General features: G+C 35.0%; 1 protein-coding gene across 1 annotated transcript in view; it reads right to left on the reverse strand.

The window, feature by feature from the left end:
- LOC142347977 (lipoxygenase homology domain-containing protein 1-like) overlaps nucleotides 1-16,701 on the reverse strand; it is a 322,517-nt gene that overhangs the window by 258,585 nt on the left and 47,231 nt on the right. The window contains exons 9-15 of the mRNA XM_075399144.1: nucleotides 10,893-11,073; nucleotides 10,592-10,639; nucleotides 10,209-10,420; nucleotides 4,416-4,505; nucleotides 4,196-4,328; nucleotides 1,300-1,451; nucleotides 974-1,137 (exon numbers count right to left, since the gene is read on the reverse strand). Coding sequence (XP_075255259.1) covers nucleotides 974-1,137; nucleotides 1,300-1,451; nucleotides 4,196-4,328; nucleotides 4,416-4,505; nucleotides 10,209-10,420; nucleotides 10,592-10,639; nucleotides 10,893-11,073 — 980 coding nt within the window. The remainder of the gene's footprint in view (nucleotides 1-973; nucleotides 1,138-1,299; nucleotides 1,452-4,195; nucleotides 4,329-4,415; nucleotides 4,506-10,208; nucleotides 10,421-10,591; nucleotides 10,640-10,892; nucleotides 11,074-16,701) is intronic.

Raw genomic sequence — 16,701 nt, forward strand, 5'->3', positions numbered from 1 at the left:
AAAATAAAAACACGGTATTATTATTTTCAACATGACAATCCATGAACTCCCTAACTTTCAAATTAATTATAATTTCAACTGTTTTATACTAGATAAAATTTCTTCGAAATATCTGCTCTTTCCTTACAAACAATACAAATATGAAAGATGAGAAAGGACCTCCTCCTTTTTTTCAATATTGAATTTGGTTGATTTGATGTTCGTTTCCTGACACTGTCTTTTTTACGTTTCCAAGGTTTTGAAAATACTCAGTTGGTTAGTCCTGATTAAATGAGAAGAGTTTTTTGCAAAAACAATTCTAGAATTTAGAAAACCACACATTTTTCTGATTTTAGTTTCACATTATCAATTTGATTGTTCCATTTTTGAAGGCTCTAAATTGCCTGACGTCTTCAATTTCCCAAGAACGGTTTTGATACGAAGAAAAATCGCTGTGTACAATAGTTTTTAACCAGCAGAAAACAGAAAGACGGTTAGAAATGTTTTTATAAACAAAGTTTTGAGAAAAAGAACGAAATTATTCATCTTTTTTGTAACCTTCCGGTCGTATAGTTTAATTTGTTCATTTTGAGGCATGAAGCTGTAAAGCATTATTGAAAATCTCCATTTGACCTAACTAAATTTACTACAATGTTTTTCGTTTGTTTCTATCTTAAATTTCAGTGTGATCTGTCACCCCACTCAGTCAACCTCTGTCACAATTAAAATTTACATTATGGCCGAAAAACTCTGGTGCAGATGTCACGTAAATCAGGCCATCTAATGGGTACTGAAAATATTTTGGAAAAGCAGTTTTTTCAATGCTGAAATTTTTGAGAGTTATTTACGAGAGAAAGTATAGTTTAAGTAGTCAAATCACCTCATCGGTAGTTGTAACTTTACGCATTGCAAATCGTGAAACGCTAGAACAGTAATTTCAACAAAGTGCTCATTATAAAATTTTCTGAAATATATGATGGCAAAACAAAGCAACCTGTCGCATTTGAAGTGGCTGGCTATGTCATCCATGTCCTCCTCTCTCTCCCGGACAGTGAGGGAGACCAAGTACCACCCTGCACCCCTGGCCAGTCCATCATGACCCACTATCACACTCTTCAGGGGACCCAAGAGCACTGCCTCCACCCGGAACACGTCCAGCTGAACAAAGAATTGGAATGTTTCAGTTATATTATCAAACGGGAGGCATAAAAAGCACAGGCCAATAAACTATTATTCAAAAAATTGATCCCATTTTTGCGATGATGATATTGTGAGAAATTCTCACGCAGCATCTGTTATCGTAATCACGCTTTTTTTTACCTGTCCTGGCTCGAATGGGATGTCCTGATTGGACCTGTGGAGAGTCCTCTTCCCACTGTCACTCCAAGTGCCTATGAGTTGAATGTACACATTGGCCTCGGTGTCTGCCCCGGGCAAGTCACCCGTCTGCACCTCCACCACGTAGTTGATCACTAGAAGAGGAACTGTGCACATTTATGATGCGATTACGCAATTTTCCATAGTAAAAAACCTGTGAAGCAAATTAAACATGCAACAAAACAAATGCAGATCAATATCATACTAATCAGTCAAAGTCAGCAGCCACTTGAGGAAATGATGTTTGTTGTCGACCATCACTCATTGTTCTTTCTTTATCGAACTTAGTTTTTTAATTAGAACATATTGTTTCAGCCCAGGTTTCCCGAGCATAGAAAACTTAGTACAGCCGTAATACGTCAACATATTAGTTTTACCTGAAAACCGTACTAAGATCTCGAAAAGGCAATCTGGGAAGCTAAGTTCGATGTCTATATATGTTCTATAAAAACTCCGAATCACATAAACATAGCCGACAGATTGCCGGAATAGCTGCGAAAGAATAGACTTGCGTGCCGTATGATAGAGATAGAAACAGATACAGATATAAGTTGAAAAATTTATCGACGCCGCTTAAAATGCTATGCAAAAAATTAAACGATAAATTAAGAAAGCTTGTTTAAATTCATTGCGCAGAAGTCTTTTCATTAGGGATCTTTATTACACATAAGGTTCCTTTGACCTTAAACTAATTCAAAAGAAACTTAAATTTTAAAGTGCAAAATTTATTTTATTGAGTGAGGTAAGTCACTTATGATCAAAATTTAATCACGCAAAAAACGTTTGCTAGAGAGAGTGAGAAATGACGTCACGAGCGCAAAAGCAGTTAGTGAGAGGAAGAAGTCATTCAAAAAATTTGACTTTTTCAGCTTGGAGGTGTGAACAAGTGTAAAACGAAAAAGAGCGTCAGACGACGAAACAAAAAAACATAGCAGGACAAGTCCTGACGTACAATTCAAAGAATTTTCATTGACTAAACAGAAAACTAGACCTTGAACGGACTATGAATGGATTGGAGAAACCATTTAGAAAAAAATCCAATCCAAAAAATCGAAAAAACAGTAAAAAATCAAAGTGAAATTGCCGCATGTGAACAAAAAACCACTACCGATAAAGCGAATTTTTGTTCAAACACCGTATTCTCACTCCACTTTAAAATTAGAGCGAAAAAATTTCACGCCGCAAAACCACTCGCTTTTTCGCTCCATTTCCTGTTTCGGCGTGACCAAAATCACTACTCGAATTTGACTTCAAAAATCATGAAAATGTGTGAACAGATCTTAAAAAAAAAAAAAGACAGCGCCCCAATACAATTCAAATTCTTTGAATTGTAAAAAACAGCAGGAGAAGTCCTGACGTACAATTCAAAAAGTTTTCATTTGCAAAACACAAAACGAGACCTAGAACGGACTATGAATGGATTGGGAAAACCCTTTAGAAAAAAAATCAATCCAAAAAATCGAAAAAACAGTAAAAATCAAAGTGAAATTGCCGTATGTGAACAAAAAACCACTAGCGAGAAAGCGAATTTTTGTTCAAACACAGTTTTCTCACTCTACTTTAAATTATGAGCGAAAAAGTTCACCACTCGCTTTTTCGCTCCACTTCCTGTTTCGGCGTGACCAAAACCACTACTCCAATTTGACTTCAAAAATCATGAAAATGTGTGAACAGATCTTTTGTTTAAACGCCATCCAACCACTCATCAAACAAAACGTGCTTTCACTAACTTATGATTATCTTGAAACAAAACCATGAAGCAAAAAAGTAAAGACAATAAAATCAAATCTGTTAAAATATGATAAAAATCTGATCAAATTTTGTTATAAATTGAGATCCCGTAAAAACGATCTCTGCCAAAATAACTTCATCAAAACAACTAGTACTTACTAAAACCACTTAAGTTAATTTTTAAAAAAATACTTTAGGCTAAATTATGAAAAGAAAGCTCTTAAAAACAACTTTCACTGAAAAACTGGAAAAAGTTATCAAATTTTTTAAAATTTCAAAAGCATATAATTCCAAAGAAAAATTCCCATCAGCCAATAGGGTATCCAGATGCTCGCAAAACAATAGGCAAGTCATAATAGGCTAAAAAACTTAGCTAAAAACAGAAAAAAAAACGAAAAACTACAAAAAATTAAGAAAAATAGTTCCAATTTTCGCCATTTTTTTGTCATATTTCTCAACAAAAAAAATGATTTTTACCCACAAAACTGTAACCAAATATTATTAAAAATTTGCTCAAGTAGAAAGTGTTTCTTCAATGCCCATTTGAGCCAGTAACATAAAATAATCGTCAGAAAAACGCAAAAATTAGCCCGAAAATCAGCAAAACACATTAAAAACCGCCGAATTATCATAAAATTTACATAAATTTCCTAAAAACCTTCAAAGCACTACCAAAACCAGCCTAAAATTAAAACAAAATCATAACCAAACCTCTTAACCAAAATAAATGAAAAAAATGCTTTAAATTGCCACACGTGAACAAAAAAATTTCGCTCGCTTAGAGAAAATTTTTCACTCATCAATTTCTCGCTCTCTCAAAAACAGCTGTATGAACAAAAACCACTCTCTTTTCGCTACACTCTTCGCTTTTGTTCAGCACCAAAATCACTCCAAATTTTTTCACGCGTTTCATTTCCCTCTTCAAAAATCACTCCAATAAAATTGATTAAAAAAAGGATTTCTCCAATACTCTTCGAGTCGTAAAAAAGACAGCGCCCCAATACAATTCAAATTCTTTGAATTGCAAAAAAACCAAGGACACCGCAGCTATAATAAACTTATTTATTTGTCTTTCCGCTATTTGCTTGAGGGTAGGCAGTCTACTCACCCGGTAAGCAGTATTCGCCTGGCCTGATAGCGGGCAATTCCCTCGCTGTAGCCCCGTCATCCAAGTCCCTTGACAAGTATCGGTCAAATTTGAACTTGAGGAACTCTTGTTTTTCAGCGTTGTGCATTTTCAGCTGTGAAATAGTTAAACACAGACTGGTTTCAATTAATATATATCCGAGAATTTATCCGAGAAAGAGAAGAAAACAAAATCTGTTAACCTGTTTTACATGCCAATTTGTGGGATGCACTGCCATATCATCGTGTTCCAGTCGGACTTTGAAGATTTTTCCCACTTCTGGAAGACTAAACTGAAACAGACAAATCCAAACTGTTCGCTTAATCTTCATAGGCGAGAAGACGCGAATAAACAAATATACTTCCACTCTTTCCAACAAGTTCTGTCCCAAAAAATCCAAAGAAATAAAACATCAGCCAATCAGAAAATCAATTCATAATTATAGATCTTAGAGCTTCAAAATGTTAAATAAAATCAGCTGCAAAAAATGGGAAAAAAATCTAAGGAAAAATGCAAATACCAATAAATTTTATTAACAATTGATAAAATCAGAAAAGAGGAGGTATTTAAGGTACGTGTTAATAACAGGAAGCCATCATACACACCGAATACAAAGAAAGTCAGCTCAGAGATACAAAAATAACAAACCCAATCGCCGAAAGAACAAGAAAGTTAACAAAAAAATGTTAAGAAATATTAACAAATGAAGTTTAAGAAAAATGAGACAATTTAGAACTCTATGCTGATTATTTAGCTTTAAAAATCGCTAATAACAATTACAGACGATCAAATTTTGCTGCAGCGTCGATCGTAAAATATTTCTACAATAAAACTAAACTAATGCAAAAAAAATAATGAGCCAAATGGATGACAAAACACGGCTAAACACGGTTATGTATATTATATGCGCCATTCTCTCATGAAAAGTTTTGAAATCAAAAACTCGTTTGCTTCAAGTATAACATAAACAAAACACTTCTTTCGCTCCAACGAAACTAGTACACATGGGATTTTTACTCACAGTCGTTTTTAGGTTAAAACGTCGTTTGAACAAAAACTACTTCGAGTAAAAGAAAACCCTCGATAAAATCAATACTCTTCTTCGAGTCGTGAAACCAACTATTAGCTGACTATAATGGTAAAAGCCGTAAGTTAGCTCAAGTTCGAGTCAAGTAAGATAATCCTGAAAGGTTTCTAAAAATTTCTAATGCAATTATGAGATTAGATTTGTTTCGCTGGCGTGTGAAAATCAATATAATAAAAAAAAGTCAACAATGCGAAAACAGCTATGAAAATCAGTACTTTTATTATTTTTTTTCATTTAGTATTGCCATAACTTACAGCCGTTTATTATGAAAAGTTAAAACGACTTTAGACCCTATATATTTCGCTCCACAATTTTAAATCAACCTGTGGGAGGCATCAGCTTCAACCATTGCATTATTGTATATTTCTAGATATACTTTAACAAATTTTAAAACTTGCATCTAAAAATGAACAAGGCGGCTCGGTAATGTGCGATGGCACATAAGGTTCCGACCCCGCCCATCCACAATTTTGGCATAATTGTCTACCAAATGAGGAACAGATAGAAAAACCCAAAAATTGTTTTTTGCGAATCCCAAAAAAGCCCAAGTCTTTTTCAAAAAATTCTGTATGAACGATAAGATAGCCTCCAAAGCAAATAACTCAGTGGAGTAAAAATTGATGCATTAGATTGCTGCAATATGTCAATATTAAGAAAGCGAGTCAAGACGAACAGCAAAATCAAACAACAACAACAACAACAAACATTAATTACATCAAAAAATTTATGTCCCTCTTAAAAACTAAATTTAAAAACAAAGTCAACATACCGTCAAATAAATCTGAAACTAAACAAAAATAACTTATAAATCACCAGAAAACATATGCGACCAGTCCATAAAAAGGTTTGGTAACAATTACAAAAAAAAGAACAAAAACAGTAAAGTAAAAAAATTAACTCACTTTTTTGAAACAGTTAACTTCAAAGTAATAAATACCATTAGGAATCAATTAATATAACCACAAATTTACGATTACAACTGCTTCTATAGAGTGGTATTAGGACCTGTCCTTGTTCATTTTTTAAAGCGGCTAAAAAGAACAACAAAGAACAAACAAAATTTCAATTGAAACTTGCCAGAAAACGCTGTCAAAACCGTCAAGCCAAATTTTGGCACTCAAAATACATTTGATTGCGCTTTCTTCAAACAGCTATAATGTAGTACTTGGCCATTCATTAGTAAGACTAGGTAACAAGTAGACAAAAAAGCGAAGTGCTAAAGTATGTAATACTTCTAATTTTTTTTTCGAAACAAAATTACAATCAATGTCATGAAAGGCATTAATTAGAAAAAAAGCTATTTAAACAGGGTGATTTATTCATAAAAAAGAAGCCCTCGAGACCTGTAATTGTCCAGAATATTTCTTGCATCTACAAAAAGAACGTCAAATATGACAAAAATCATTTTAATTTACTTTTTTTTGTGAAAAACCGGTGTCGAAGCCAGTAAGGTCATAACAAATTCTTTAAAAAAAAGATTTTGGGACACCAATCCCTCTTATTCCCTTGACACCCATAATGTCATATTTGACCTGTAATTAACTAACGAGATTAGGTAACAAAAAGAAACATAAAAAGAACAAAATTGCGAAGTTAAAAAGTTTTTTTTTTTTAATTTTGGAAAACGGTTGTTTTCAAAGTCAAGAAAGCCATCAGCTATCTACTAATATCAGAATATCGATTCTTCTATTCTTCCATGAAAAGCCAATGAAAGCTATCACTATACAGAGATTTCATACGACCGAAACGACAAAGTATAAATGACAGTTAAAGACAAAATTAAAAAATTCAATTGATTTCTTCAAGAAAGAGGCGTCGAGGCCTTTAAAACGATGATGTATGTCTTTCAGGATTTTAATATGCTCAATTGTGCCGTATTCTGAATGCTAATAAGGTGACATGAGAACTGTCAATAATGTGATAATGTGACAAAGTTAGAAAACGTGAAAAACTGGCAAATATCAAAACAAACAAAAATCTGAAATCTTGTAGTATCGAAGCCAGAAAATAATAACTTCTGGCTTAAAACTGCAACCGAGAATAAATGTTAAAACAGTAGAAAGAAGAAGCAGTCTTTCTTTGCTGACACTAAGCTGGAAGTTGAACAAATTTAAAAAAAAATAGAGGAAAAGTTAATTAAGCCATTCTTTATTGAAAAGTTATTATTTTTTAAAAAAAGAAACGACCATAAACTTTCAATTAAAAAACTAAATGCATTAGCTTAGAGCTGCTTAGCAAGCGAATTGGTTGGACCTATCACGCCTGAGCTTCGATTGGATATGTTCTGTTCTTTATTATTAAAAAAAAAACTTTTTTAAAAAAAAAAAGACCGACTGATTACAACCCGATTTTTTTGGATTGTAACAGTCCAAGAATGGCCCAAAACTAGCCCTGCTAATACTTATTGTCCGTTAGGAACAATTGATTTTTCGAATGTTGTAGATATAGATAATTTGTTAGCTGAAAACTCAAAATAAATTCTGCATTTTTGATAATCAACGAGTAAAGTTAGCAAAAAACGGCAAAGTTTTAACTACAGTGCACTCTCAGCGGACTCTGAAGTAGAAAGAGCACCCCTCTGAGTCTACAAAGATTGTATGAGTATTGTTTGCGGGTGTACTGTCAGCGAATTTAATCAAAGTGGACTAAAGTAGCTTATTTCGTGCTGTTTTTGATGAAAAAGGCTAAATTTTGAAATGTTTATCCAGATTTTTTGACCAAAAAAATTAAATCAAAACAATCAACAATGCTTGTTCGTCTTCAAAAATAAAATCAACGACACTATTCTTAAAAATTATAACAGATTTTAGCAAAATTGACGAAAATTTAGGCAAAAATTCCGGAAAATGTGAATAAAAACAACGTGAATTCACTCTTCTTTTCTCAGAAGTTTAAACCTCGATAACTCCCTGTAGAAAACGAAAATTAAAAAAATCTTTTTAATTCTATATTCTACGCTGGACGAGCTTTCTAATGATACCAGTCTCAACTCTCTACGATGAATATATCGAGCGGCGAAAATTCACGGAACAAAAAAAAACCCATTTGAGTATATTGTTCCTCCCCCCTCAAGAGGGTCGGAACAATTACTGAACGAGAATTGTATTGAATGAAAAATACTGAGAAAAAACTGACTATATGTATAAAACGTATAAACCTGGTCTTCCTAAATCGACTTCTCTAATTTCCATCGAACCAAATCTGAAAACCAATTTTTGAAATCCTTTTTAATGTGGGTTTCAATTGTGGATTACTCAACTGGATTTCTTGAACTGAAAGTGGATGCAGTACTTTATGCAATTTTTAGCCAATAAAAAATGTTTAAATGTTTAGGTAACATAACTTGATTGCGCTAGCTTAAATTTTTTTTCGCTTCTCATGATTTTAGCGTTGTTAAGGAGTTTATTCAGGTTTAACTACTGTAAATGAAAATAAATTGATTCTGGAATTGTTGAACATTTTTTAATTGCATGCTCAGTTTTTTAAGCACTACAACATCCTGTCTCATGCTATAGCCTGTTTTTTTTTGTTCTCTACTGTTCCTCAAATGTTCATCTCAGTGGCCAAGTTTACGTTGATTAGTTAGAGCTTCCTATCAACCTATTTTGACCAAGCTGCTCATCTGAACAGATCACAATAACTTTTTCATTCTCAACCTTCTAACAATGCTATAGGCGGCAATAATGCGAAAGGGCCTGTGTATTTAGAGCAATTAAACTTACAAACGTCGGACGAATTGCTCGCGATAGGCTGGTGAAGCAAACAAATTAAAGGGGATAGGCTTGAAAAACTTATGGCACAAAAAATTCTGACTGGAAAGGCGTTCGAACTCGCGCCGACTTGGATGGTATTAGTTGACATTTACCTCAACGCTATGCGGGCCATGTACTATCATCGCTCACAGTCGGTTTTTTAGCAAAAGAGTTAAATTCTGAATGTGCCCATTTCAAGTCACTGAAAAAGCAATCAAGCATGGAAAAATCACTCAAGAAATGAAACCAAAAGAATGTTGGGTAAGAAAGCGGTCAAGCAAGAATTTTGCACACCCAAGTTTACAATAATTGCTTCAAACTTCGTTCGAGAGCATTTAAATAAAGACCATTACTGGATTTGGACCCTAATACTTTATTTAAAAGACTAGTGTACTAACCATTACACTCACCAATCTTTAGCTCTCAAACTTTGGCATCTTCTACAACCTGTTCGCTCGGTTCTTCTTCCTTAGGGCTTCATGTCTCTAGCTAACTTCACTTTGAATAACTAGAGTGTCTCTACGAGCTTTGTTAAGCTTATCGTATGCACAATTTACATATGGCTGTTGTCTATCAAGACTTTAGCCAACAGATCAGTTGTGAAACAATTTCTCTTTTGTTCCCATATTCCATTTAATTTTTCAACGTCAAAGATGTCTGATCTTAGTATTTCTTATCATAATGCTCAAGTATGTTGAAATTTGGGCACAAGACTATCAGCAAAGCTTGGATTGAATCAACAACCTGTTGTAACACATTGTGTTCCACTTAAACAATTTTGAAACCGAAAAAAATAAGCAAGGGGCTGTGGCAATTTTAATGAATTTACTTAAAGTTTTTACATCTGGGCAACGGTTTAATGTGCGATATGTGGTGAATTTCATGCAACTGGGAGGGGGGAAATAGGGTGAATTTGGTGCAGTATGGTGTGTAATGCTATTAATCATCGATAAGAGGTGGGGCTAATTTCGCGGTGGAAATACCTTCAAATATATATTTTGGGCGCAATTTAGGGGTGTAGATTTTAAGAATTCTCCTTATTACACCCTTGCTACCTTCTTACGTCTTATTGGGGTAAATTTTGGGGGTGAATTTGACGCTGCCCCTGACTACTGTATTTATTATTAGCTATATTTATATGTTATAGCTGACATACTTGGAAATCATCCTTGGCATATGACTGGAATAGTCTGCCAGTGGTGCCTCCGATGGCAATTTCTGGTCCCACTTTGACTTTTTCCACCCCTCTGTCCCCGTACACCCACAGGGTAACAGTCGTCTGTTCATCACAAGACCCGTCTCCTGTCTCAATCTGAAGGTCCCATGTCTCATACACCAACTGCACTAGTTCCTGGCTATCATTGGCGGCTGTAAAAAGAATCTGAGATGTTTATCAACTGGAATCTTATTTCCTAGAGTTAATTGTAAATTTAATAAGCAGTTTCTGTTCATAACTTAACGAAGCTGTTCTCATAACTTCCCAGCTGTTCTCAGTGAAAAAGACTTTGGTCATACAGAATAGAAAGGGAAAAAGCGTACGTATCGTTGAGTCTGCTCGTTGTACTCTCGCTCTCTTGGGTTTTCCAACTAAAACAAAATCAACAAAGTTCTCGGAAAAAAATTACTAGAACTCTACGAAATAATAATGAACTATATTAATATGAGCTCTATAAACCTAAATTCTATTAATATACAGGTTTCCACATAACAAGTTTGCTAATTGTCAATCAATCAGATTGCTAACTGCAATGGCATGGAGATAATTGAAACATCCCTAAATTGAGATATAAGATTGAAGTTAGGAGTTACGATTTTTTAAAGGTTATACGCTAAAACTCACACTGGATAACTTCCGGAAAGAGGAGGAATGTTTGGGCTTCTGCGCCAACAAGAGGCACACACTGTCCAGTGGTCTGAGACACTCCAAGGTATACTCCATCGTACCTTTTTGACCTCAGTCTGAATCCACCAGTTAATTTGTCCTTCTCAACTAAGAAGTGGCAATGATCGTCTCCTCGGCCCTGAAGCAAGGAAATCACTTTATAACTTTATAACTTTTTCACAGAAAGCTTGTAACCAATTGCTCAATCAAACCAATATTACGAAGTTAATTCTAGTTTTATCTTTTCAAATGGAAGAGGATCATTGTAATCCGATAGGGAGATTACACATTTTAAGTTAAGTTTTGAATATAATATGTAATGTTATCATATATAAAATTATTGGGCACTTTCTTGCCGTGAACAAGTTTTGAAATCAGACACGATGGGGTACGGTTCTAGCGATGGTGGTAGGGCTGCTGGAGCGCCAGATGAGCGGGGGGTCTATATTGCCAGGTTAGAGGAGGGTGGACGGGGGAACATCGGGGTTGGGGTGATGGTCGACAGCTGAGGTCAAACTTTTAAGATTAGGAAACGCCCTTCAAACCCTGAAATTGTCTCCTCAGAAGCGTTTTGGTGAATCACATATTTAGAGACTATTAAGGCGTGAGGCTCTAAGAGAGCTTCTCGGCCAAATAAGGCCATCTGGGCGCTACTTATTTATCCCGATTTTAAGCACGAAAAATCAAATGGAACAGATGAGAAATCGACCATGCGAAAAATCACATAAAAAAGACAACTTGACTGATAAAATTACTACTTGAGAGCAATTACACAAAAAAAATTGAGAGAGTTAATTACTATTGGCGTGCCATAAAGTGTATGTTGTGGTCTCAAGCACGAGTAAAAAGAGTATTATTATCTTAATAATTGAACTCAAAATGGCCTGAAAGTACAAAAAACACAGGCAAGTAATAGTGGTTTTGTGCACCTAACATAATGTTCCCCATAACCTGAGAACATGTCATTGTTATCTACAGGGAGGATAATCGAGTTGGTTTATGGTCATCACTGATGGTGGGAAGATCTAATTAGTCGCTCAAACTTAGAGTTTATGTACACTGATAAACTTGTGGTGTGAACAAATTTTAAGCAACGATTCCAACCAATTTAGTAGCCATTATTCAAAACAATTACCTTACCAACGTTACTAAAAAGTGTTTTGTTTATATCAAAAAATTAACTTGACCTCTAAGTTCTGATTTTCGCGATATATCACATCCACCCTTTTTTAGCAAGTCTGTAGAGTTAGCTTCTCCAGATTTTTCTGGTTGTTTTTATTTCTGCTTGAAGTTCTCAGGGCTCCTGAAGGTTGTTCTTCTTTAGTTACTTAAAATTAGTCATTGGAGTTGGGCGATGCCTCGTCTCTATTGTCCCTACTGCTATCAGGTTCTGAGTCAGCATATTGCTGATCAATAGATTCATTCGTGATGTCATCATGTTCCAACCATACCTTGGTTGTCACAAACAAAAACTGTCTTGCGTGAGTTCACTAGCTTGATAACTGATGTGTTCATTTTTTGCGTACAATGGAGACAACTGGAACTGTAGATGATCGGCTTGTTGGTTTGAAGAGAACTGGATCAGACAGATCAAAGTCAGTGACTGATGGAAGTCTCACTTTCCGTCCTAGCAGTAGTTCCACAGTAGTTTCGCCCCACGTCTTGGAAATATTCAGGTGTTGCAATAAAGCCTTCTGTAGGAAGGCGTCAAATGACACACTTTGGTTTGGACTCCAGGCTTGAAAAACTCGTTTCAGTGTTTGGGCCGCTCGCTCGGCAAGTCTAATTGCTCCTGCATGGTAGAACGAGAATTCCATCTTTTTAATCTCTAAAAATTTACATCACTCTTTTAGATCACCGCTTACAAACTCAGGCCCATTGGTTGAAACTTACGTTTTTGGCATCACAAATCTTGATAAGACTTAAATCATGTACACCTTAACTGTTTGTATTCTATTTCCCACAGGAAAAACTTATATCACTCCTGTTGCCCTGTCTAATATCACTAAGATATTATATTGGTCCTTAAGGTAACCTCAATCCATTTGGTGCATTTTACAAACTTCTGCCTCTTGCCATGTAGCTAATGTTTTCTCCAGGCTAGGCTTGTTTTCTTGGCATTCCTTACATTTACTAACATATCGAAGAATATTTTGACTGATTCCCGGCCAACAAGCTACCATTCAGACTGCTCTTTTAGTTCCTTGAGTGTGTCTCATGAGTTTCGGCCATCATCACATGTCTTAGTTTGGGTGTAATAAAAGACACAAATTCTCTAAAGATGATTCCGTTGTGGATAATTAAGGCGTCCTTCTGTTAAAATTTTTCTCTGTTTCTGAGCCCTGTTTCCAGTTTCCGATTTTGATTCTTTTGATGACATCTTGGAACAGTCGATTCGATCCCAGTTCAGTTCTGATGTCTGACTGGGTCACCAGGTTGGATTGAACAGAACAGATATTGCCGTATATAGGGTATGTACACTGATAAACTTATGGTATGAACAAATTTGAAGCAACGAATCGATACCATTTAATAGCCATTATTCATTATAATGACTTTACCAGCATCAGGTTAAAAAAAGTTTTGCTTATATCGATGTTTCAACTTAAACTCTAGGTTCTGATCTTTGCCACCTATCACAGTGTAATACTGTGATTATTAATCTTTTCGCTCTGTATAATCTAATTTTATGATGGATTGCCTTGGAGAAATATTAAGAAAAACTGCAAAACAAATTGAAGTCTATTTTACAATAAAAAATTAAAAATCTAGCCGAGACTAATAATTAATAATTGTTTTTGTGTAATCGCTGCGGAGCCGAAAGAGTCCAGCAGCCTATTCTCAGATGCCCTTTTTCTCATTACCTCCACCTCATATTCAGACCGTCTTTTCAAGGACAGCATTGCTTTTTATTTGTAACATCAATTTTCAGCTAAACTAACAAAACTTAGACAATAATAGAAGAAAAACGCAATCAAAATTTTTCATAATATATTTAGCCACCTGAAGTTTATGAGTCACGCATTACGCGTGTGGAAAATGATTTCGGACGAGATTGTTCACAAAGCACAGTTCTGAGAATCAATTTCTCCCTCAGGAAATTTCAGGACTCCAAGGATTTACAAAAATGGGTTTGATTTCTCCTGAATTTGTGAAATGCACGTTCAGGGGCCTTTATAAATGTCAAAGACATTTGTGCAGAAAGTTTATAAATTAACCTTTCTTTGGAACCACAATAAAAAGAGCGTGAAACATATGTTCGCGCAAAAAAAGAAGTATAAAAATCTCTGAAAAGGATGAAAAGAAAAGCTCTGGTGACAACAATGAGATAATGATAAAAAGAGTGAGAATACGCTATGAATCAATTGTTCGTCCGATAAAAAAAAATGGGGGAATTCATGAATGAGTTGCTCTCGAACAACAGAAGCAGCTATCATAAACATATGGGGCTAGCCTCAGTGGGAGAGAAAAGCTGGGGCTGGGTTGGAGGTTCCGAATTGATTGTCTTTCAAAACCATAATTAGAAGCCTCCTCAAGCATTGCTCAGAAGCTTTGCAGAAGCACGTGATAACGCTCTAAGAAAGCGATTTAGAGACTTAATGCCCTCGGGTTTTACGTGTTTATCACATTTAATTCGATTTGCTTTAAATACATACATATTTATGATATTTCCTTCAAATTTCGTCCTCAATTTTGAGCAATCAGAAATTGAGCTAATGGTTTATAAGAATAAAACTGCAGAAACTCTCATTAACTGAAAGACCCTGAAAATTTCAATTATTTATGAATCACTGTGTCAAAAAGAAGACACGCGAATAAGTACCAGCAAGCAGTTGTAGGGCTTTGCTTTTAAGGTGAGAAAAATCGAAAACAGTTATATAAACTTTCTTTTGCGTTGAATTTTTTTGTGGAGTACAATTGTGAACAAAAAAATGCGTGTAAAAGACGCAAAACATTTGAAAGAAATAGCACATTGAAATTCATATTTAAAAAAAAACATTCAAATCTGGATTTTAAAAACGTTAGAAATCTACAAAAAATCAATCGTGATTCACCATTTAAGTAATGCCAATAAGAAAGTTCACATAAGGAACATGTTTTACCTAAGTTCCCTAGTCGATGCAGAAGGTTCATATTCTAATATCCGACAAAAAAACTTTCAAGAATCTGCCAGAATACAGTAAATCCTTCAGAATCTGCGGGAAGATAAATTATCTGGAGGAATGTGAGAAAAGAATTTGTAAACTGTAAAATAATCTTGTAAAAGTCTTAATGGCTATCCTGAAAGACCCAATCATTGATAAGACTTTACTTGATTGATGATATAAATTTCCCTCATTTTCATTTTGACACTTTTGCTTGCAAAACAGTCGTAGAGATGGCTAAAGAATGTGGCAGAGATGATTTCAGATATTATGTTTTACCGGTCACATTGCATACATTTTGTGTTTATTTACGCAGGATCAGAAATTCTGCGCTGTGTTTGTTTAAACTTTTTCAGAAAATTTTCCAGGGCTGGTTTTTTTCGAAGTTTTGAAGGATGCTGGCTGAATTCCTATAAAATGCAGGACGCGAAGAGCCTTTATTAATTTATACGGAAGAGAATGTTCATTTGTTTGTGTTCAGTTTAGTAGTGCGTTCAAGTCTTTGAGATGCTCTTCTAGTACATATCCCAATTCGGGGAGTCCGCTCAAATTCCGCTCAAAAAAATGCAAGAGATAACCGGAATGAGCGGAATTTGACTGGAATGAGCGGAATCGATAAAAAATAATGCAAGAAATGAGCGGAATAAAAAATCCGAGGAATGAGCGGAATTTGAGCGGAAAAAAAATGCAAGAACTGAGAGGAATTTGATCGGAATAAAAAATGCAGGAAATGAGCGGAATTTGACATGACCAAAAAATGCATACACTTTTAGCTGAAACATTGATCTTCCGGAAACAGGGCAATTCTTGCATTTTTTTCCGCTCAAATTCCGCTCATTTCTTGTATTTTTTATTCCGCTCAAATTCCGCTCATTACTTGCATTTTTTTCCCGCTCAAATTCCGCTCATTCCGGTCAAAAAAATGTAGGGGCTTTGAGCGGATTTTGCTAAACTGTCCGATCAAATTCCGCTCATTTCTTGCATTTTTTTCCGCTCATTCCTCGGCCCGGGATTCGATGAACCAAAACTTGGGGATTTAGATGAACAACATTATCATAGCTACTGCCTCTTATTTTTTCGAATGTCTCCCAGAAAACAGCTGAAACCTGTAGCTCAAATACTAGAAATATCCCGTATTTAAGAAAAAGTTTCATTAAGGAGTTAAACTTCTTTTTGAAGAAAAAAGCCCTCACAATTCATTTTTAAATATTTAACAAGGAGGTTCAGTAACATGCGTACGCACATAAGGTTCCGAACCCGCTCATAAACATTCTTGACTTAATTCGTACCAAATCAGTTAGAAAACTATCAAAAATATACATATCGTTCCATAAACAACGAGTGGAAAATAATAAAGCCACACTAGAGGGCCGATGAACGTTGTTGATAATAGGACTACTAGAACGGACAATAATAAATATCAAACAAAAAACATTATTTACGATCAAAACTCGATGCCTATAATAAAAAAATCATAACAATATCACACTAGCATCAGAAAAAACCTGAACAAAACAATTCAACCTATAAATCAATGGAAAAAAATATGGGACCTGTCCTCAACGCCACTGGTTAACAGGTCGACAAAAAAGAGCAAAGAGGTGCGAAGTTCAAATATACGA

The sequence above is a fragment of the Convolutriloba macropyga genome, chromosome 10, assembly GCF_964194025.1.
Source record: "Convolutriloba macropyga chromosome 10, txConMacr16.3, whole genome shotgun sequence".
NCBI lineage: Eukaryota > Metazoa > Xenacoelomorpha > Acoela > Convolutidae > Convolutriloba > Convolutriloba macropyga.